The sequence below is a fragment of the Ranitomeya imitator genome, chromosome 2 (genome assembly GCF_032444005.1).
Source record: "Ranitomeya imitator isolate aRanImi1 chromosome 2, aRanImi1.pri, whole genome shotgun sequence".
NCBI classification, from domain to species: Eukaryota; Metazoa; Chordata; class Amphibia; order Anura; family Dendrobatidae; genus Ranitomeya; species Ranitomeya imitator.
The window spans coordinates 288,111,496-288,135,595 of record NC_091283.1 but is presented as its reverse complement, the minus strand read 5'-3'; the positions used below and the strand labels follow the sequence as shown (position 1 = coordinate 288,135,595).

The following is a 24,100-nucleotide window of genomic DNA, read 5'->3' as shown; positions in this document are numbered from 1 at the left end:
GCTGAAAAATCTCATACGAATCCGCAACGTTGGCACATAGCCTTAGAGTTGGGTTGGAATTAGGGTTGTGGTTAGGGTTAGGGGTGTGTTGGGGTTAGGGTTGTGGTTAGGGGTGTGTTGGGGTTAGGGTTGTGATTAGGGTTACGGCTACAGTTGGGATAAGGGTTAGGGGTGTGTTGGAGGTAGAATTGAGGGGTTTCCACTGTTTAGGCACTTCAGGGGGTCTCCAAACGCAACATGGCGCCACCATTGATTCCAGCCAATCTTGTATTCAAAAATTCAAATGGTGCTCCCTCACTTCCGAACCCCGACGTGTGCCCAAACAGTGGTTTACCCCCACATATGGGGTACCAGCATACTCAGGACAAACTGCGCAACAATTACTGGGGTCCAATTTCTCCTGTTACCCTTGAGAAAATAAAAAATTGCTTGCTAAAACATCATTTTTGAGGAAAGAAAAATGATTTTTTATTTTCACGGCTCTGCGTTGTAAACGTCTGTGAAGCACTTGGGGGTTCAAAGTGCTCACCACATAGCTAGATAAGTTCCTTGGGGGGTCTAGTTTCCAAAATGGGGTCACTTGTGGGGGGTTTCTACTGTTTAGGCACACCAGGGGCTCTGCAAACGCAACGTGACGCCCGCAGACCATTCCATCAAAGTCTGCATTTCAAAAGTCACTACTTCCCTTCTGAGCCCCCACGTGTGCCCAAACAGTGGTTTACCCCCACACATGGGGCATCAGCGTACTCAAGAGAAACTGGACAACAACTTTTGTGGTCCAATTTCTCCTGTAACCCTTGGGAAAATAAAAAATTCTGGGCTAAAAAATTATTTTTGAGGAAAGAAAACGTATTTATTATTTTCACGGCTCTGCGTTATAAACTTCTGTAAAGCACTTGGGGGTTGAAAGTGCTCACCTCACATCTAGATAAGTTCCTTTCGGGGTCTAGTTTCCAAAATGGGGTCACTTGTGGGGGGTTTCTACTGTTTAGCCACATCAGGGGCTCTGCAAACGCAACGTGACGCCCGCAGAGCATTCCATCAAAGTCTGCATTTCAAAACGTCACTACTTCACTTCCGAGCCCCAGCATGTGCCTAAACAGTGGTTTACCCCCACATATGGGGTATCAGCGTACTCAGGAGAAACTGGACAACAACTTTTGGGGTCAAATTTCTCCTGTTACCCTTGGGAAAATAAAAAATTGCGGGCTAAAATTCATTTTTAAGAAAATAATTTTTTTTTTTTATTTTCATGGCTCTGCGTTATAAACTTCTGTGAAGCACTTGAGGGTTCAAAGTGCTCACTACACATCTAGATTAGTTCCTTTGGGGGTCTAGTTTCCAAAATGGGGTAATTTGTGGGGGATCTCCAATGTTTAGGCACACAGGGGCTCTCCAAACGCGACATGGTGTCCGCTAATGATTGGAGATAATTTTCCATTTAAAAAGCCAAATGGCGTGCCTTCCCTTCTGAGCCCTGCCGTGCGCCCAAACAGTGGTTTACCCCCACATATGGGGTATCTGCATACTCAGGACAAACTGGACAACAACATTTGTGGTCCAATTTCTCCTATTACCATTGGCAAAATAGGAAATTCCAGGCTAAAAAATCATTTTTGAGAAAAGAAAAATTATTTTTTATTTTCATGGCTCTGCATTATAAACTTCTGTGAAGCACCTGGGGGTTTAAAGTGCTCAGTATGCATCTAGATAAGTTCCTTGGGGGGTCTAGTTTCCAAAATGGGGTCACTTGTGGGGGAGCTCCATTGCATAGGCACACAGGGTCTCTCCAAACGCGACATGGTGTCCGCTATCGATGGAGATAATTTTTCATTCAAAAAGTCAAATGGCGCTCCTTCCCTTCCGAGCCTTACCATGTGCCCAAACAGTGGTTTACCCCCACATGTGAAGTATCGGTGTACTCAGGAGAAATTGCCAAACAAATTTTAGGATCCATTTTATCCTGTTGTCCATGTGAAAATGAAAAAATTGAGGCTAAAAGAATTTTTTTGTGAAAAAAAAGTACTTTTTCATTTTTACGGATCAATTTGTGAAGCACCTGGGGGTTTAAAGGGCTCACTATGCATCTAGATAAGTTCCTTGGGGCGTCTAGTTTCCAAAATGGGGTCACTTGTGGGGGAGCTCCAATTTTTAGGCACACGGGGGCTCTCCAAATGTGACATGGTGTCCGCTAAAGAGTGCAGCCAATTTTTCATTCAAAAAGTCAAATGGCGCTCCTTCCCTTCCAAGCCCTGCCGTGCGCCCAAACAGTGGTTTACCCCCACATATGAGGTATCAGCGTACTCAGGACAAATTGGACAACAACGTACGTGGTTCAGTTTCTCCTTTTACCATTGGGAAAATAAAAAAATTGTTGCTGAAAAATCATTTTTGTGACTAAAAAGTTAAATGTTCATTTTTTCCTTCCATGTTGCTTCTGCTGCTGTGAAGCACCTGAAGGGTTAATAAACTTCTTGAATGTGGTTTTGTGCACCTTGAGGGGTGCAGTTTTTAGAATGGTGTCACTTTTGGGTATTTTCAGCCATATAGACCCCTCAAACTGACTTCAAATGTGAGGTGGTCCCTAAAAAAAATGGTTTTGTAAATTTCGTTGTAAAAATGAGAAATCGCTGGTCAAATTTTAACCCTTATAACTTCCTAGCAAAAAAAAATTTTGTTTCCAAAATTGTGCTGATGTAAAGTAGACGTGTGGGAAATGTTATTTATTAACTATTTTGTGTCACATAACTCTCTGGTTTAACAGAATAAAAATTCAAAATGTGAAAATTGCGAAATTTTCAAAATTTTCACCAAATTTCCGTTTTTATCACAAATAAACACAGAATTTATTGACCTAAATTTACCACTAACATGAAGCCCAATATGTCACGAAAAAACAATCTCAGAACCGCTAGGATCCATTGAAGCGTTCCTGAGTTATTACCTCATGAAGGGACACTGGTCAGAATTGCAAAAAACGGCAAGGTCTTTAAGGTCAAAATAGGCTGGGTCATGAAGGGGTTAATAACAATAGCTCCAAAGCGATATACACATATGCGCAGGTTCAAGATATAAATGTAGGAACAAAGAATCTGATATAATCCTAATACAGTACGGATCCCCATCTAGCCCACCAACACCAGTACATATTCGGACATATTCCGGGAAATCCCATTGTAAGTGTGGCCAGAGCTAATACTGCATGGTAGCAGAGGGGAGGAGGAAATAGATAGGTAGCTAAGACTAAAAGCAATGAACCAACCTGCTGCCGTGCGTGGAAAGAGGGGCCCCAACGCGCGTTTCGCAAACGTTGCTTCCTCGGGGGGCGCTCAGGAGGAGGATAGAAAGAGTGAGCAGATGGTTAAGAGACTTGTGAAAGCGTCTCTTCTGTTGAATGGTGGGACTGAATGGATCTGTGCAGTTTAGCAATGTGAAAAGAATGCTATACATAGTAGAGGAGAGGACTGAGGGGCCGATGTGGATGAAGTGTAAAGAGTTAATGCATGCACGGTGGGTGTGTGTGAATGCAGCAACCAGAATATAAATGATACAAATGCATATGGTATTTGTTGCATTCCAAATGTACTGGGAACAGGTTTGTTTAAATGTCTTACCTGTCTCTTGCCCTTTCTAACTGCCATGTATAACTGCAAGATACTTTGAAAAATGTACTTTGAATAAATGTAGATAAATGCCACCCCTACATAAATGCATCCCCAAGCTGTGTCTGAATATAGAGGATGCTTGCTCCTAGATCTATCACTATTTTACCTCGTTAGCAATCAATCAACCAAGTTAAGACAGCAGGAGACAATAAATGGAGAGACAAATAAACAACTTTGCAGGCCTACATGGATCATAAACCTCTTTGACAAAGTTACATGACCTTACAGCATTAAGGGAAATGCAGAGTAAGAAGAAACTATATACCATTAGATATGCTTTCTGACATAGAATAGAAATGACTGGAGACATGCAGGATCTTTGCAGTAGTTGAATGTTGTGAATTCTGTGGCAGAGCTCCCTCCTGTGGTCACAAGTGGTACTTCGGCTGATTCTCTCTGGGAGCTTCCGTTTGTGGAGGAAACTGGTACTGCTGCTTCTGAGTTTCCTCCCTCAGGTGATCTGGTGAGGTCGTTAGGTGCTTCTCTACTTAACCCCACCTAATGCTTTGATTCATGCTTCCTGTCAATGTTCCAGTGTTGGACTTGTGTTTCTCTGGATCATTCCTGTGGCCTGCTGCTCTGCATAGCTAAGTGCTTCTTTGCTATTTGTTGCTATTTTTTCTGTCCAGCTTGTCTATTTGTTTTGCTGGAAGCTCTGGGACGCAAAGGGTGTACCTCCGTGCCGTTAGTTCGGTACGGAGGGTCTTTTTGCCCCTTTGCGTGGTTTTCCTTAGGGTTTTGTGTAGACCGCAAAGTTATCTTTCCTATCCTCGTTCTGTCTAGAATATCGGGCCTCACTTTGCTGAATCTATTTCATCCCTACGTTTGTCTTTTCATCTTACTCACAGTCATTATATGTGGGGGGCTGCCTTTTCCTTTAGGGTATTTCTCTGAGGCAAGGTAGGCTTATTTTTTCTATCTTCAGGCTAGTTAGTTTCTCAGGCTGTGCCGAGTTGCATAGGTAGCGTTAGGCGCAATCCATGGCTGCCTCTAGTTGTGTTTGGAGAGGATCAGGGATTGCGGTCTGCAGAGTTCCCATGTCTCAGAGCTCGTTCTATTATTTTGGGTTATTGTCAGATCACTGTATGTGCTCTGACCTCCATGTCCATTGTGATACTGAATTGCCTCTCATAACAGTACAGGAAGCCAAAAGTACTAATGATTCTCAATAGAGGGAAAAAAGAAGTTCTGAGACCATTTTTTTTTCTTGGCTTTGTGTTTTGTCTTTTTTTTCCCCTAGACATTTGGGTGGTTCAGTACACAGGTGTAGCGATTTACATTAGAAGTCTGTCTTCATTTGTGGATCAGCTCTCGGCAAGAGTACAAAAGATTCAAGACACTATTGATCAGAAATCTATGTTAGAACCAAGAATTCCTATTCCTGATTTGTTTTTTGGAGATAGAACTAAGTTTCTGAGTTTCAAAAATAATTGTAAGTTGTTTCTGGCCTTGAAACCTCGTTCCTCTGGTGATCCAGTTCAACAGGTTTTGATTATTATTTCTTTTTTGCGCGGCGAGCCTCAGGACTGGGCATTTTCTCTTGCGCCAGGAGATCCTGCATTGAGTAATATCAATGCGTTTTTCCTGGCGCTCGGATTGCTGTACGATGAGCCTAATTCAGTGGATCAGGCAGAAAAGAATTTGCTGGTGTTAGGAGTCGAGTTTCCTCTGCTGCACAGGGGGAATCTCGATCTGTGTCTGCTGCGGTCTCCCATTCGGTATCGGCCGCAGTGGGCTCTGCTCAGCGGAGACGTCGCTCCCAGCGTCTCGCTGGGGCTGATTCGGTGCATAGGGTCACTACTGCCTTTTCTGGCTTTCCTATGGTACCCTGCACTGATCTGCGGCGAGCGAGCCTCTCTGGGACTAAGTCCTTGTTTACTCACACTGAGCATGCCTAGGGTAGGGTCTCCCATTGGAGGTTGAGGGCCACATGTTCGGTCACATGCTCAGGTGCTGCAGTACATTCCATTGGTCCTTCTGGTAGGTCCTGAAAGGGCAAAACATGCTCAGGTACTGCAGCACTTTCCATTGGTCCTTCTGGAAGGTCCTGAAAGGGCAAAAACTTCAGTAGCAGCTTCCTGTGCTGCAACTATATAAACTGCGCATGACCGCACGGCCATGCGCTAGTATCGTCTTTTGCTATATGCTTTGCGCCAATGTGGTCATGTGTTTGTATGTGTTCAGGGACCCGGCTGAAATAAGCCCCTAGAATGCTGGCACCTCCGGCGAGGAGATTGTGTATAAGAGTGTTCAGGGACCCGGCTGAAATAAGCCCCTAGAATGCTGGCTCCTCCGGCGAGGAGATTGTGTATGCATGCATGACCACTCACTGCTCACATCTGGGTAGTTGGCCTGTGCCTCTGTGAAAGTCTAACAGGGCACAGAGCTCATCTCTCGCGGTTACTCTGTGAAGCTAACAGAGTTGGTATATACCGCCATATAGAGCCGCCATTATTTAGCAGCAGGTACTTTCCTGCATGGTGAATCCCGGGTTGCGAACGCACTAATTCCTTTTAATAAACAATATATTTGGTGCGTTCCGCCAACCCTAACAGTATACTAGCGCCAGGATCTGGCTAAGTAATGGCGGATGAACAGCGATTGCAGGGGTACATCCAGCTGCTGGAGGGCCGGTTGGCGTCTCTTGAGCGTGCAACCTCGGCGGTGGATGTTACCGCAATAGTTGTTCAGGCTGCTAGCGTGTCTGCAGCAGCTTTACCCACTGCCACCTCTGTTCCGACCCTATCTCACCTTCCTTTGCCTGAGAGATACTCTGGGGACAGTAAGTCCTGTAGGGGTTTCGTGAGCCAATGTGGTATACACCTCGAGCTTCTGGCTGCACGTTTCCCTACTGAGCGGGCAAAGGTGGGATTCATAATCTCTCTCCTGTCGGACAGAGCGTTGGAGTGGGCTACGCCGCTGTGGGAGCGCAACGATCATGTGGTGCGGAGTGTTCCTAGGTTTCTGGACACTCTGAAACAGGTCTTTTTAGGACCTCAAGTCACCCATGATACAGCGCTCCATGTTATGAAGGCAATCCAGTGACACAGTGTGCCAGAAGTCAGAGCACATACAGTGATCTGACAAAACCCAAAAACAATAGAACTAGCTCTGAGACGTGGAATCTCTGTAGACTGCAAACCTGAACCTATCCTAAACACAACTAAAGGTGGCTGTGGATTGCGCCTGAAACTACCTATGCAACTCGGCACAGCCTGAGGAGCTGACTAGCCTGAAGATAGAAAAACAAGCCCGGAAGGTACGAAATCACAAAATCGAAGCGGGCAAAAAATAACGACCAACGGGCCTGTCTAGGATTCAAGCGCTTGGCAGACTCGAGATAAGTAAGGTTCTTAGGATCAGTCAATACCACCACGCGATGCTTAGCTCCTTCAAGCCAATGACGCCATTCCTCGAATGCCCACTTCATGGCCAGCAACTCTCGGTTGCCCACATCATAATTACGCTCAGCAGCCGAAAACTTCCTGGAAAAGAAAGCACATGGTTTCAGCACTGAGCAACCAGAACCTCTCTGTGACAAAACTGCCCCTGCTCCAATCTCAGAAGCATCAACCTCGACCTGGAACGGAAGAGAAACATCTGGTTGACACAACACAGGGGCAGAACAAAAACGATGCTTCAACTCCTGAAAAGCTTCCACAGCAGCAGAAGACCAATTAACCAAATCAGCACCCTTCTTGGTCAAATCAGTCAATGGTTTGGCAATGCTAGAAAAATTACAGATGAAGCGACGATAAAAATTAGCAAAGCCCAGGAATTTTTGCAGACTTTTCAGAGATGTCGGCTGAGTCCAATCCTGGATGGCTTGGACCTTAACCGGATCCATCTCGATAGTAGAAGAGGAAAAGATGAACCCCAAAAATGAAACTTTCTGCACACCGAAGAGACACTTTGATCCCTTCACAAACAAAGAATTAGCACGCAGGACCTGGAAAACCATTCTGACCTGCTTCACATGAGAGTCCCAATCATCTGAGAAGATCAAAATGTCATCCAAGTAAACAATCAGAAATTTATCCAGATACTCACGGAAGATGTCATGCATAAAAGACTGAAACACAGATGGAGCATTGGCAAGTCCGAACGGCATCACTAGATACTCAAAATGACCCTCGGGCGTATTAAATGCAGTTTTCCATTCATCTCCTTGCCTGATTCTCACCAGATTATACGCACCACGAAGATCTATCTTAGTGAACCAACTAGCCCCCTTAATCCGAGCAAACAAGTCAGATAACAATGGCAAGGGATACTGAAATTTAACAGTGATCTTATTAAGAAGGCGGTAATCAATACACGGTCTCAGCGAACCATCCTTCTTGGCTACAAAAAAGAAACCTGCTCCCAGTGGTGATGACGATGGGCGAATATGTCCCTTCTCCAGGGATTCCTTCACATAACTGCGCATAGCGGCGTGTTCAGGCACGGATAAATTAAATAATCGACCTTTAGGGAATTTACTACCAGGAATCAAATTGATAGCACAATCACAATCCCTATGCGGAGGTAGGGCATCGGACTTGGGCTCCTCAAATACATCCTGATAATCAGACAAGAACTCCGGGACCTCAGAAGGAGTGGATGCCGAAATTGACACAAATGGAACATCACCATGTACCCCCTGACAACCCCAGCTGGATACCGACATAGAGTTCCAATCCAAAACTGGATTATGGGTTTGCAGCCATGGCAACCCCAACACGACCACATCATGCAGATTATGTAGCACCAGAAAGCGAATAACTTCCTGATGTGCAGGAGCCATGCACATGGTCAGCTGGGTCCAGTATTGAGGCTTATTCTTGGGCAAAGGTGTAGCATCAATTCCTCTCAATGGAATAGGACACCGCAAAGGCTCCAAGAAAAACCCACAACGTTTAGCATAATCCAAATCCATCAGATTCAGGGCAGCGCCTGAATCCACAAACGCCATGAGAGAATACGATGACAAAGAGCATATCAAGGTAATGGACAGAAGGAATTTGGACTGTACAGTACCAATGACGGCAGACCTATCGAACCGCTTAGTGCGCTTAGGACAATCAGAAATAGCATGAGTGGAATCACCACAGTAGAAACACAGACCATTCAGACGTCTGTGTTCTTGCCGTTCAACTCTGGTCATAGTCCTATCGCACTGCATAGGCTCAGGTTTAATCTTAGACAATACCGCCAAATGGTGCACAGATTTACGCTCGCGCAAGCGTCGACCGATCTGAATGGCCAAAGACATAGACTCATTCAAACCAGCAGGCATAGGAAAACCCACCATGACATCCCTAAGAGCCTCAGAGAGACCCTTTCTGAACAAAGCTGCCAGCGCAGATTCATTCCACAGAGTGAGTACAGACCACTTCCTAAATTTCTGACAATATACTTCTATATCATCCTGACCCTGGCACAAAGCCAGCAAATTCTTTTCAGCCTGATCCACTGAATTAGGCTCATCGTAAAGTAATCCGAGCGCCAGGAAAAACGCATTGACATTACTCAATGCAGGGTCTCCTGGCGCAAGAGAAAATGCCCAGTCCTGAGGGTCGCCGCGCAATAAAGAAATAATAATCAAAACCTGTTGAACAGGATTACCAGAAGAATGAGGTTTCAAGGCCAGAAATAGCTTACAATTATTTTTGAAATTAAGAAACTTAGTTCTATCACCAAAAAGCAAATCAGGAATAGGAATTCTTGGTTCTAGCATAGATTTCTGATCTATAGTATCTTGAATCTTTTGTACATTTATAACAAGATTATCCATTGAAGAGCACAGACTCTGAATATCCATGTCCACACCTGTGTCCTGAAACACCCAAATGTCTAGGGGAAAAAAAAAAATGAACACAGAGCTGAGGAAAAAAAATGATGTCAGAACTTCTTTTTTCCCTCTATTGAGAATCATTAGTTAGGCTCCTGGTACTGTTATGAAGGCAATCCAGTGACACAGTGTGCCAGAAGTCAGAGCACATACAGTGATCTGACAAAACCCAAAAACAATAGAACTAGCTCTGAGACGTGGAATCTCTGTAGACTGCAAACCTGAACCTATCCTAAACACAACTAAAGGTGGCTGTGGATTGCGCCTGAAACTACCTATGCAACTCGGCACAGCCTGAGGAGCTGACTAGCCTGAAGATAGAAAAACAAGCCTGACTTGCCTCAGAGAAATACCCCAAAGGAAAAGGCAGCCCCCCACATATAATGACTGTTAGCAAGATGAAAAGACAAACGTAGGGATGAAATAGATTCAGCAAAGTGAGGCCCGATATTCTAGATAGAGCGAGGATAGCAAAGAGAACTTTGCAGTCTACAAAAAACCCTAAAGCAAAAACCACGCAAAGGGGGCAAAAAGACCCACCGTGCCGAACTAACGGCACGGCGGTACACCCTTTGCGTCTCAGAGCTTCCAGCAAAACGAATTGACAAGCTGGACAGAAAAAGTAGCAACAAAAGCAAAGAAGCACTTATCTAAGCAGAGCAGCAGGCCACAGGAAAGATCCAAAGCTCAGATCCAACACTGGAACATTGACCAGGAGCAAGGAAGACAGAATCAGGCGGAGTTAAATAACAAAGCAGCCAACGAGCTCACCAGAACACCTGAGGGAGGAAGCTCAGAAGCTGCAGTACCACTTGTGACCACAGGAGTGAATTCAGCCACAGAATTCACAACAGCTCCAACTGCTGGCTTTGACTCAGGGTTCAACCATGGTCAGCCATTTTGCTGTTCACTTCCGGACATTAGCGTCTGAGTTGGAATGGCCAGATAAATCCCTCATTCCCGTATTTTGGATGGGGCTGGCTGACCATGTGAAGGACGCTTTGGCCACTAGGGAGATTTCCGCCACACTGGAGGAGCTCATAGCCGTATCTACTCGTATTGACCTCCGTTTTAACGAGCGGAGGTTGGAGCGAGCCCAGTGTAGGCAGAGGTTTCGGCTGGCTCCCACCTTCGCCAAACCTTTGGAATCTCCAGTCCAGGCATCCGAGTCACATGAGGCCTTAGAGTTGACACGAGCGGGATCCAAGTCTCAGTCTGCCCGTGCACATAAGGTCCGTCATGTTTGCCAGCAGTCAGGACACCTTGCCTCCAAGGGTCCTCAGCGGTCGGGGAAACGTCAGTGTCTAGTGGCAGTTGGAGGAGGTACACTAGACACGGCGACGTTTGCCTCAAAGTTGTCCTTCAAGGGGATAATTACCATAGGCCCATCCACTCTTATGGTCGAGCTATGCGTGGATTCTGGGGCAGAGGGTAACTTTGTCTTCCGCCTTTGCCCAGCGTCACGCAATACCCTTGGTGATGCTCGCCAAGCCGGTAACCGTTCGAGTGGTAAATGGGTCAACACTACCTTCACAGATTACCCACCAAACCATTCCTTTCACGCTATCTGTGTCTCCATCACATCAGGAGATAATCTCCCTATTAGTCATTCCTGAGGGAATTGATGAGGTCCTGTTGGGGATACCATGGCTTCGCTATCATTCTCCTCATATTGAGTGGTCTTCTGGGAGAATTTTGGGTTGGAGTAAATCTTGCGAGGGTAGATGTCTGAGGGAGTGCGTTCAGGTTGCTACTACACAGGTACCCGCAGATCTTTCCTCTCTCCCCAAGCACTATTGGCCCTATGCAGACGTGTTCTCCAAAAGAGCTGCGGAGACCCTTCCGCCTCACCGCCCCTATGACTGTCCTATTGACCTCTTGCCTGGTGCTGAGCCTCCCCGGGGTCGAGTCTATCCGTTATCTCTCCCGGAGACGGAGGCAATGTCCCAGTACATCCAGGAGAATCTGGCAAGAGGATTCATTAGGAAGTCAGTGTCACCGGCAGGGGCAGGGTTCTTCTTCGTACAGAAGAAGACTGGAGACTTACGTCCATGCATAGACTACAGGGGTCTTAACGCCATCACCGTTAAGAACAAGTACCCACTACCCCTGATATCTGAGCTGTTTGATAGGCTACGGGGAGCGAGGGTATTTACAAAGTTAGATCTGCGGGGTGCTTACAACCTGATTTGCATCCGTGAGGGGGATGAATGGAAGACGGCTTTAAACACCAGGGATGGGCACTATGAATATCTGGTGATGCCCTTCGGGCTCTGTAATGCCCCAGCCGTTTTCCAAGACTTTGTGAACGACATCTTCCGGGATATGCTCACCACCTCGGTCGTAGTCTATCTGGATGATATTCTCATCTTGTCTCCAGATATTGACTCCCATCGGAGAGATGTTCGCAAAGTCTTCGACCTCTTACGGGCAAACTCCCTCTACACCAAGTTGGAGAAGTGTGTGTTTGAGCAGGAGTCCTTGCCTTTCCTTGGTTATATCATCTCTGCCCAGGGTTTGGCTATGGATCCTGCCAAGCTACAGGCTGTAATGGACTGGCAGGAACCCCATTCTCTTAAAGCGGTGCAGCGCTTTATGGGGTTCATTAATTACTATCGCCAGTTCATTCCACACTTCTCAACTTTGGTAGCTCCCTTGGTTGCCCTCACCAAGAAGGGAGCAAATCCCAAGTTGTGGTCAGAGGAGGTCTCCAAAGCCTTTCTCTCGATCAAGTCACACTTCGCTAGCGCTCCCATCCTACATCGCCCCGATGTTGATAAACCATTTATCTTGGAGGTGGATGCCTCATCCGTTGGTGCTGGAGCAGTCCTTTTCCAAAAGGATGCTCAAGGTCGGAAGCATCCTTGCTTCTTCGTCTCCAAGACCTTCACACCAGCGGAGAGGAATTATTCCATCGGGGACAGGGAGTTGCTGGCCATGAAGTTGGCTTTTTCAGAGTGGAGACATCTCTTGGAGGGAGCTCGCTTTCCCTTCCAAGTCTTCACTGACCACAAGAACTTGGTGTATCTGCAAACGGCCCAGCGGCTGAATTCTCACCAGGCTAGATGGTCCCTGTTCTTCTCCCGGTTCCATTTTACTCTCTATTTCCTCTCCGGGGAGAAGAACGTTCGTGCTGACGCTCTCTCCCGCTCCGTGGTGTCATCGGAGGAGGAGGAGCCTCGGCTTATTGTCCCTTCTGAGAGCCTGAGAACTGTAGCTCCGGTTTCGCTAGAGTCTGTGCCCCCGGGCAAGACTTTCGTACCAGCTAACTTGCGACTGGAGGTTCTCTCTTGGGTTCACTCCTCCAGAGTGGGTGGGCATTTTGGGACCAAGAGGACATCTGAGCTTCTGGCGAGAACATACTTGTGGCCGCATATGGCCCGAGATGTCAAGGACTATATTCAGGCGTGCGTTTCTTGCGCCCAGAATCGGTCTCCTCGGCAACGGCCTGCTGGGTTGCTTTACCCTCTACCGGTGGCAGACAGGCCCTGGGAGATGGTCGGGATGGACTTTGTGGTGGGTCTACCCAAGTCGCGTGGCTGCTCCATTATTTGGGTTGTCACCGACCATTTCTCCAAGATGGTGCATTTGGTGCCGCTTCCTCGGTTACCCTCAGCACGGGCCTTGGCGGTGTTGTTCATTAAACACGTTTTCCGTTTGCATGGTATGCCTGATAAGATTGTCAGCGATCGGGGTCCCCAGTTCGCATCTCGGTTTTGGAGAGAGCTCTGCCGTTTACTCAGCATAGAGTTAAACCTCTGCTCTGCATACCATCCCGAGACGAATGGGTTGGTGGAGAGAACCAACCAGACTCTGATGACATATTTGCGACATTTCGTCTCTGCTAGGCAGGATGACTGGGCATCTTTGCTACCTTGGGCGGAATTTGCCCTGAACAACGCCGTAGCCGATTCCACTGGTCAAACTCCTTTTCTCCTTAATTACGGCCAGCATCCGCGTGTCCCTGTGCCCATGCCCGTGTCATCCACCGATTCTAGGGTGGCAGACTGGGCGGTGGAGGCACGTGACATCTGGGACCGCACTCAGGATGCCATCCGGGCCTCCAAGGAGAGAATGAGGGTTTCGGCTGATACACACCGGCGCCCCGCTCCGGTCTTTGCTCCTGGCGACTTAGTGTGGCTCTCCGCCCGTAACATCAGGCTGCGAGTTGAGTCCACTAAGTTTGCTCCTCGCTACATTGGCCCGTTTAAGGTTCTGGAACAGGTCAACCCTGTGGTCTACCGTTTGGCTATTCCTCCACGCCTTGGTATCACCGATACTTTCCACGTTTCCCTCTTAAAGCCCGTTTATTTGTCCCGGTTTTCTGAGTCATCTGCTGGGACATCGGGTTCATCCACGGATGAGTTTGAGATGAATGCTATTGTGGGGTGCAAGGTGGTACGTGGCAAGAAATTTTATCTGGTGGACTGGAAGGGTCACGGCCCAGAGGATAGAACCTGGGAGCCTGAGGAGCACATTCGGGCTCCGCTGCTTATCGCAGCTTTTGAGCGTAGTGAGGCTCAAGGAGGGGGGGGCCCTAGGAGGGGGGGTAATGTTAGGAGTCGAGTTTCCTCTGCTGCACAGGGGGAATCTCGATCCGTGTCTGCTGCGGTCTCCCATTCGGTATCGGCCGCAGTGGGCTCTGCTCAGCGGAGACGTCGCTCCCAGCGTCTCGCTGGGGCTGATTCGGTGCATAGGGTCACTACTGCCTTTTCTGGCTTTCCTATGGTACCCTGCACTGATCTGCGGCGAGCGAGCCTCTCTGGGACTAAGTCCTTGTTTACTCACACTGAGCATGCCCAGGGCAGGGTCTCCCATTGGAGGTCGAGGGCCACATGTTCGGTCACATGCTCAGGTGCTGCAGTACATTCCATTGGTCCTTCTGGTAGGTCCTGAAAGGGCAAAACATGCTCAGGTACTGCAGCACTTTCCATTGGTCCTTCTGGAAGGTCCTGAAAGGGCAAAAACTTCAGTAGCAGCTTCCTGTGCTGCAACTATATAAACTGCGCATGACTGCACGGCCATGCGCTAGTATCGTCTTTTGCTATATGCTTTGTGCCAATGTGGTCATGTGTTTGTATGTGTTCAGGGACCCGGCTGAAATAAGCCCCTAGAATGCTGGCTCCTCCGGCGAGGAGATTGTGTATGCATGCATGACCACTCACTGCTCACATCTGGGTAGTTGGCCTGTGCCTCTGTGAAAGTCTAACAGGGCACAGAGCTCATCTCTCGCAGTTACTCTGTGAAGCTAACAGAGTTGGTATATACCGCCATATAGAGCCGCCATTATTTAGCAGCAGGTACTTTCCTGCACGGTGGATCCCGGGTTGCGAACGCACTAATTCCTTTTAATAAACAATATATTTGGTGCGTTCCGCCAACCCTAACAGCTGGCTCTTTGTCAGGGTCAGGATGAGATAGAGGTATATTGCCAGAAATTTAGAAAATGGTCAGTGCTCACTCAATGGAATGAATCTGCGCTGGCAGCTATGTTCAGAAAGGGTCTCTCTGAAGCCCTTAAGGATGTCATGGTGGGATTTCCTATGCCTGCTGGTTTGAATGAGTCTATGTCTTTGGCTATTCAGATCGGTCGACGCTTGCGTGAGCGTAAATCTGTGCACCATTTGGCGGTATTACCTGAGCTTAAGCCTGAGCCTATGCAGTGCGATAGGACTTTGACCAGAGTTGAACGGCAAGAACACAGACGTCAGAATGGGCTGTGTTTCTACTGTGGTGATTCCACTCATGCTATTTCTGATTGTCCTAAGCGCACTAAGCGGTTCGCTAGGTCTGCCACCATTGGTACGGTGCAGTCAAAATTTCTTCTGTCCGTTACCTTGATCTGCTCTTTGTCATCGTATTCTGTCATGGCGTTTGTGGATTCAGGCGCTGCTCTGAATTTGATGGACTTGGAATATGGTAAGCGTTGTGGGTTTTTCTTGGAGCCCTTGCAGTGTCCTATTCCATTGAGAGGTATTGATGCTACGCCTTTGGCCAAGAATAAGCCTCAATACTGGACCCAGCTGACCATGTGAATGGCTCCTGCACATCAGGAGGATATTCGCTTTCTGGTGTTGCATAATCTGCATGATGTGGTCGTGTTGGGGTTGCCATGGCTAGAAGCCCATAATCCAGTATTGGATTGGAAATCCATGGCGGTGTCCAGCTGGGGTTGTCAGGGGGTACATGGTGATGTTCCATTTTTGTCAATTTCGTCATCCACCCCTTCTGAGGTTCCAGAGTTCTTGTCTGATTACCGGGATGTATTTGATGAGCCCAAGTCCGATGCCCTACCTCCGCATAGGGATTGTGATTGTGCTATCAATTTGATTCCTGGTGGTAAATTCCCAAAAGGTCGACTGTTTAATTTATCCGTGCCTGAGCACACCGCTATGCGCAGTTATGTGAAGGAATCCCTGGAGAAGGGGCATATTCGCCCGTCATCGTCGCCATTAGGAGCAGGGTTCTTTTTTGTAGCCAAAAAGGATGGTTCGCTGAGACCTTGTATAGATTATCGCCTTCTTAATAAGATCACTGTTAAATTTCAGTACCCCTTGCCTTTGTTATCTGATTTGTTTGCTCGGATTAAGGGGGCTAGTTGGTTCACCAAGATTGATCTTCGTGGTGCGTATAATCTAGTGCGAATCAGGCGAGGCGATGAATGGAAAACTGCATTTAATACGCCCGAGGGTCATTTTGAGTATCTAGTGATGCCATTCGGACTTGCCAATGCTCCATCAGTGTTTCAGTCCTTTATGCATGACATCTTCCGAGAGTACCTGGATAAATTCCTGATTGTGTACTTGGATGACATTTTGATCTTCTCGGATGATTGGGAGTCTCATGTGAAACAGGTCAGAACGGTTTTTCAGGTCCTGCGTGCTAACTCTTTGTTTGTGAAGGGATCAAAGTGACTCTTTGGTGTGCAGAAGGTTTCATTTTTGGGGTTCATCTTTTCCCCTTCTACTATCGAGATGGATCCTGTTAAGGTCCAAGCCATCCATGATTGGACTCAGCCGGCATCTCTGAAAAGTCTGCAAAAGTTCCTGGGCTTTGCTAATTTTTATCGTCGCTTCATCTGCAATTTTTCTAGTATTGCCAAACCATTGACCGATTTGACCAAGAAGGGTGCTGATTTGGTCAATTGGTCTTCTGCTGCTGTGGAAGCTTTTCAAGAGTTGAAGCGTCGTTTTTCTTCTGCCCCTGTGTTGTTTCAACCTGATGTTTCTCTTCCGTTCCAGGTCGAGGTTGATGCTTCTGAGATTGGAGCAGGGGCTGTTTTGTCGCAGAGAGGTTCTGATTGTTCAGTGATGAAACCATGCACTTTTTTTTCCAGGAAGTTTTCGCCTGCTGAGCGGAATTATGATGTGGGCAACCGAGAGTTGCTGGCCATGAAGTGGGCATTCGAGGAGTGGTGTCATTGGCTTGAAGGAGCTAAGCATCGCGTGGTGGTATTGACTGATCATAAGAACCTGACTTATCTCGAGTCTGCTAAGCGTTTGAATCCTAGACAGGCTCGTTGGTCGCTGTTTTTCGCCCGTTTTGACTTTGTGATTTCGTACCTTCCGGGCTCTAAAAATGTGAAGGCGGATGCTCTGTCTAGGAGTTTTGTGCCCGACTCTCCGGGTTTATCTGAGCCGGCGGGTATCCTCAGGGAGGGAGTAGTTGTCTGCCATCTCCCCTGATTTGCGGCGGGTGCTGCAAAAATTTCAGGCTAATAAACCTGATCGTTGTCCAGCGGAGAAACTGTTTGTCCCGGATAGGTGGACAAATAAAGTGATCTCTGAGGTTCATTGTTCGGTGTTGGCTGGTCATCCTGGAATCTTTGGTACCAGAGAGTTGGTGGCTAGATCCTTTTGGTGGCCGTCTCTGTCGCGGGATGTGCATTCTTTTGTGCAGTCCTGTGGGATTTGTGCTCGGGCTAAGCCCTGCTGTTCTCGTGCCAGTGGGTTGCTTTTGCCCTTGCCGGTCCCGAAGAGACCTTGGACACATATCTCTATGGATTTTATTTCAGATCTTCTCGTCTCTCAAAAGATGTCAGTCATTTGGGTGGTCTGTGATCGCTTTTCTAAGATGGTCCATCTGGTACCCTTGTCCAAGTTGCCTTCCTCCTCTGATTTGGTGCCATTGTTCTTCCAGCATGTGGTTCGTTTGCATGGCATTCCAGAGAATATCGTTTCTGACAGAGGTTCCCAGTTTGTTTCGAGGTTTTGGCGAGCCTTTTGTGGTAGGATGGGCATTGACTTGTCTTTTTCCTCGGCTTTTCATCCTCAGACTAATGGCCAGACCGAACGAACCAATCAGACCTTGGAAACCTATCTGAGATGCTTTGTTTCTGCCGATCAGGATGACTTAATAATCGGGCCAGCTCGGCTACCTTGGTTTCGCCATTTTTCTGCAATTCTGGGTTCCATCCTCGTTTCTCTTCAGGACAGGTTGAGTCTTCGGACTGTCCTGGTGTGGATACTGTGGTGGACAGGTTGCAACAGATTTGGACTCATGTAGTGGACAATTTGACCTTGTCCCAGGAGAAGGCTCAACGTTTTGCTAATCGCAGACGCCGTGTGGGTCCCCGACTTCGTGTTGGGGATCTGGTTTGGTTATCTTCTCGTCATATTCCTATGAAGGTTTCCTGTCCGAAGTTTAAACCTTGTTTCATTGGTCCTTATAGGATTTCTGAGGTTATTAATCCTGTGTCTTTTCGTCTGACCCTCCCAGATTCTTTTTTCATACATAACGTCTTCCATAGGTCATTGTTGCGGAGATACGTGGCACCTATGGTTCCATCTGTTGACCCTCCTGCCCCGGTTTTGGTGGAGGGGGAATTGGAGTATATTGTGGAGAAGATTTTGGATTCTCGTGTTTCAAGATGGAGACTCCAGTATCTGGTTAAATGGAAGGGTTATGCTCAGGAGGATAATTCCTGGGCTTTTGCCTCTGATGTCCATGTGGCTCATCCTGGTCGGCCTGGGGGCTCTGGTGAGGGTTCGGTGACCCATCCTCAAGGGGGGGGGTACTGTTGTGAATTCTGTGGCAGAGCTCCCTCCTGTGGTCACAAGTGGTTCTTCGGCTGATTCTCTCTGGGAGCTTCCGTTTGTGGAGGAAACTGGTACTGCTGCTTCTGAGTTTCCTCCCTCAGGTGATCTGGTGAGGTCGTTAGGTGCTTCTCTACTTAACCCCACCTAATGCTTTGATTCATGCTTCCTGTCAATGTTCCAGTGTTGGACTTGAGTTTCTCTGGATCATTCCTGTGGCCTGCTGCTCTGCATAGCTAAGTGCTTCTTTGCTATTTGTTGCTATTTTTTCTGTCCAGCTTGTCTATTTGTTTTGCTGGAAGCTCTGGGACGCAAAGGGTGTACCTCCGTGCCGTTAGTTCGGTATGGAGGGTCTTTTTGCCCCTTTGCGTGGTTTTCCTTAGGGTTTTGTGTAGACCGCAAAGTTATCTTTCCTATCCTCGTTCTGTCTAGAATATCGGGCCTCACTTTGCTGAATCTATTTCATCCCTACGTTTGTCTTTTCATCTTACTCACAGTCATTATATGTGGGGGGCTGCCTTTTCCTTTGGGGTATTTCTCTGAGGCAAGGTAGGCTTATTTTTTCTATCTTCAGGCTAGTTAGTTTCTCAGGCTGTGCCGAGTTGCATAGGTAGCGTTAGGCGCAATCCACGGCTGCCTCTAGTTGTGTTTGGAGAGGATCAGGGATTGCGGTCTGCAGAGTTCCCACGTCTCAGAGCTCGTTCTATTATTTTGGGTTATTGTCAGATCACTGTATGTGCTCTGACCTCCATGTCCATTGTGATACTGAATTGCCTCTCATAACAGTTGAATGAGCTATATACCTGTATGAAGAGAATAGGAAGCAGATTACTGCAGTTGGACACCATGCAATCCCATACTGCTAGACTGGATGGTTGTTGTGAATTCTGTGGCTGAATTCACTCCTGTGGTCACAAGTGGTACTGCAGCTTCTGAGCTTCCTCCCTCAGGTGTTCTGGTGAGCTCGTTAGCTGCTTCGTTATTTAACTCCACCTGATTCTGTTTTCCTTGCTCCTTGTCAATGTTCCAGTGTTGGATCTGAGCTTCTGGATCTTTCCTGTGGCCTGCTGCTCTGCTTAGATAAGTGCTTCTTTGCTTTTTGTTGCTATATTTTCTGTCCAGCTTGTCCATTGGTTTTGCTGGAAGCTCTGAGACGCAAAGGGTGTACCGCCGTGCCGTTAGTTCGGTACGGTGGGTCTTTTTGCCCCCTTTGCGTGGTTTTTGCTTTAGGGTTTTTTGTAGACTGCAAAGTTCTCTTTGCTATCCTCGCTCTATCTAGAATATCGGGCCTCACTTTGCTGAATCTATTTCATCCCTACGTTTTGTCTTTTCATCTTACTCACAGTCATTATATGTGGGGGGCTGCCTTTTCCTTTGGGGTATTTCTCTGAGGCAAGCCAGGCTTGTTTTTCTATCTTCAGGCTAGTCAGTTTCTCAGGCTGTGCCGAGTTGCATAGGTAGCGTCAGGCGCAATCCACAGCCACCTTTAGTTGTGTTTAGGATAGGTTCAGGTTTGCAGTCTACAGAGATTCCACGTCTCAGAGCTCGTTCTATTGTTTTTGGGTTATTGTCAGATCACTGTATGTGCTCTGATCACTGGTACACTGTGTCACTGGATTGCACTCATAACAGATGGTACTACAGGTCCCAGGCAACCTAATCTTATTGGAAGGACAGAGCCTGTGCCATCCAGAGTTTCTGGTTGCTATATCTCCTGCATCACCAGTGCTGCCTGCAGAATGAATAAGGTGGCACCTGGTGGCAGAAACGGACATTGCAGGAGCAGTAAAAAATGTGACACATCATTTTCAGAAGTCCTAATATGACAAAATAGAAAACCATAGAAAACCATAGCAGTAGAAAACCCAATAAAGTGGCTCAGTTTTGGAAATTATAGCCCCATGGGAATTAATCTTTAGGAGTAGTGACTATTTTTACACTTCACAGCCACTTTCTGGAAATTAGCACCGAGTGGATGTTGGAGAGTAAAAATGGCACATTTGCCATTTTATTACCCTACACATAGTGCCCAGATTGTGCTAAAGGAGACACACCGTAAATGAAGTGGGTTCTTCTCAATATTGTATTGCCAAATACATGGATGTTGAATGTGGTTGGGGCACACGGCAAGGCTCAGAAGTGAGGGAAAGATTTGACTTTGGGAGAGCAGATATTGCTGAATTGGTTTATGGAAATCATGTTGCTTTTCAAGAGCCTTTGAGCCACTAATAATGTGGAAACTTCTGTTTTTCCTCTGGCAGATGATGGACCTGAGTGGGGCTTGTTTTTTGTGAGATGAGTAGAAGTATTTATTGTTGTTATTTTCACCTACTTTTGGGAGGCAGAATGAACAAACAGTCGAACACCACGCTCTACTGGTTCATGCTATGAGGTTTTCTATCAGACTGTGAAATGTCATTGTCTTCGTGAATAATTAAACTTTTTTAACATAACTTGCATGTTTACAGATAGTTTAAGAAGAAATGTTAAAAAAATATTTTATTTATTATTTTAATATAAGTTTCAAGGATTTTATTCAAAAATAATAATTGGTTTTATTCTTGGCAGATGACTGTACCAGGAGATCAGAGGGACAGCTGACATCTTCAATTTTTAAATCAGATGATCTTGAGATCCCACAGGATACAATTGAAGGGAATGCCATTACTCCAGATATACCATCATCCTTTCGCAGCAAAGATTTACCATCTGATCCTTGGAAACAGATCCTGTCTTCTGATTCATTACCGACCTCTGAGGAAAATCTAAGTCACAAAATAAGCATTAAAAAACAAACTGATAAAGCAACAAAGCCATTTTCACGTTCAGAATATGTAAATAATTTTCCCCTCGAAAAGTCTTTTCTTAAATATCAAAACATTCACACAGTGGAGAATAGATTTTCTTGTTCCAAGTGTGGGAAATATTTTAGCCATAAATCACATCTTGTTACACACCAGAGATGTCACACAAGTGAGAAGACAATTTCATGCTCAGAATGTGGAAAATGTTTTACAGAGAAATCAACTCTTGTTAGACATCAGAGAACTCACTCAGGGGAGAAGCAATTTTCCTGTTCAGAATGTGGGAAATGTTTTAACAAAAAAGCAAATCTTGATAGCCACTATAGAACTCACACAGGGGAGAAGCCATTTTCCTGTTCAGAATGTGGAAAATGTTTTAACCATAAATCAATTTTTATCACACATCAGAGAACTCACACAGGGGACAAGCCTTTTTCCTGTTCAGAATGTGGGAAATGTTTTACCCAGAAATCACATCTTGTTACACACCAGAGAAGTCACACAAATGAGAAGCCATTTCCTTGTTCAGAATGTGGAAAATGTTTTACCCAGAAATCAAGTCTTATCACACATCAGAGAACTCACACAGGGGAGAAGCGATTTTCATGTTCAGAATGTGTAAAATGTTTTACCCAGAAATCAATTCTTATCACACATCAGAGAACTCATACAGGGGAGAAGCCATTTTCTTGTTCAGAATGTGGGAAATGTTTTATCCATAAATCAAATCTTATCACACATCAGAAAACTCACATAGGGGAGAAGCCATTTTCATGTTCAGAATGTGGGAAATGTTTTACAGAGAAATCAACTCTTGTTAGACATCAGAGAACTCACTCAGGGGAGAAGCCATTTTCCTGTTCAGAATGTGGAAAATGTTTTAACCATAAATCAATTTTTATCACACATCAGAGAACTCACACAGGGGACAAGCCTTTTTCCTGTTCAGAATGTGGAAAATGTTTTACCCAGAAATCAAGTCTTTTCACACATCAGAGAACTCACACAGGGGAGAAGCTATTTTCATGTTCAGAATGTGTAAAATGTTTTACCCAGAAATCAAGTCTTATCACACATCAGAGAACTCACACAGGGGAGAAGCCATTTTCCTGTTCAGAATGTGGGAAATGTTTTAACAATAAATCAAATCTTATCACACATCAGAAAACTCACACAGGGGAGAAGCCATTTTCCTGTTCAGAATGTGGGAAATGTTTTAACAAGAAAGTATATCTTGATAGCCACCATATAATTCACACACAGGAGAAATCTTTTTCATGTTCAGAATGTGGAAAATGTTTTGAGAAGAAATCATCTCTTCTTAGCCATCAGAGCAGTCACACGGGGAAGAAGCTTTTTTCATGTTCTTAACGCGGGAAATATTTTACATGGAAATTAACTCTTAATAAACTTCAGAGAAGTCACAGAGGGGAGAAGCCTTTTTCATCTTCAGAATGTTGTTTTTTTTAACCGAAAATTGTACCTTCTCATTTCTTGTGTTTGGTCTCTTTACAATAAAAACACTCATACTTTCCTTCCATGCCGGTGCTGATCCATTGGTGTCGCGATTCGCATTCCCGCATTGCTTATCGAAGGGCTCATCGTCCCACTTCGGTGCCATTACTACCTCCACTTGGAAAGAGAAGCACTCTTAACCCTCACAATGCAAGACAGCTCAAGCCTGTAAAGTTTTGAAGTGAAGGACAGCATTCAATCCAGGTGAAGACAAACACTTTATTGTGCCAAAGGTGCAACGTTTCAACCTCAGGGGGTCTTTATCAAGCATACATAATAGTCAACATGATGGCCTTAAATAGGAAGTGGATAACCACCACCTGACAGGTCCGCCCACAAAATTTACATTCATAACATCTGGTGATCATAATAACAATAGAAAAATGTGTACACAGTGAAACATATAATTAAAAACACGTTACAATGTTACTAAAATCCCCCGTTGTGGACAATACTGTTCGTGATCATAGTAGTAAACACATGTAAGAAGTTGGAACGTAAACAAACAACATTGCCTGTCACATCTAAGCCTATCAAAAAGCTCATGGGGGCCATTATATACACAAGCTGCCTATCCCTGAGCTTGTATCACGTCTCTCATAATCCACCAATCCATGCCTGTGATGTAGGTCCAATCTGGGGTACTGATACATAACCAGCCCCATGCAGTGAAGCCAATCCAGGCTCTATACCTGCTTAACTTGAACCGCCTCCCAGGCTGATCATATTACCTGCTATCCGTGACATCAGAGGCTCACCTGGCTCACCGCTTAAGGCGAGAGTCCCAAACCTAGTGTGCATGCCCGCCGGCTCCAGAGCAACGCATAACATGAGGAAACATGCAGCGCCGCCACGGACAGCCAAAAGGCACGCCCACCGGCGCCAATACATTACCCGCCCCATATAATAGAGCCAATCAAGGCTCCATACCTACATCTGTCGAACCACCCCCACGTTAGTCACATGACCGGCCATCCGTGACATCCCAGGCTCACCTGGCACACCGCATAGGGAAAGAGTCCCAAACCTAGTGCGCATGTCCGCCGGCTCCACAGCGACGCATCACATGAAAAAACATGCAGCACCGCCATGGAAAGCAGAAAGACACGCCCACCGGCTGCTAGACGCCACCCCACATCCAGGCAGACCAGAGCCTGTGTACTACAGATCCACCAGCACAGCTCCCAAACGCAAAGCGCGCATGTCCACAAACATAAGGGCTTACGGAAAGATATATACAGACATTAA

General features: G+C 46.3%; 1 protein-coding gene across 1 annotated transcript in view; it reads left to right on the top strand.

Annotated features, from left to right (window-relative positions):
* The window catches only part of LOC138663213 (oocyte zinc finger protein XlCOF7.1-like), an 80,659-nt gene extending 57,781 nt beyond the window's left edge, over positions 1-22,878 (top strand). Inside the window, exon 8 of the mRNA XM_069749375.1 lies at positions 21,102-22,878. Coding sequence (XP_069605476.1) covers positions 21,102-22,708 — 1,607 coding nt within the window. The 3' untranslated portion in view covers positions 22,709-22,878. The remainder of the gene's footprint in view (positions 1-21,101) is intronic.
* Positions 22,879-24,100: the final 1,222 nt, after the last annotated feature.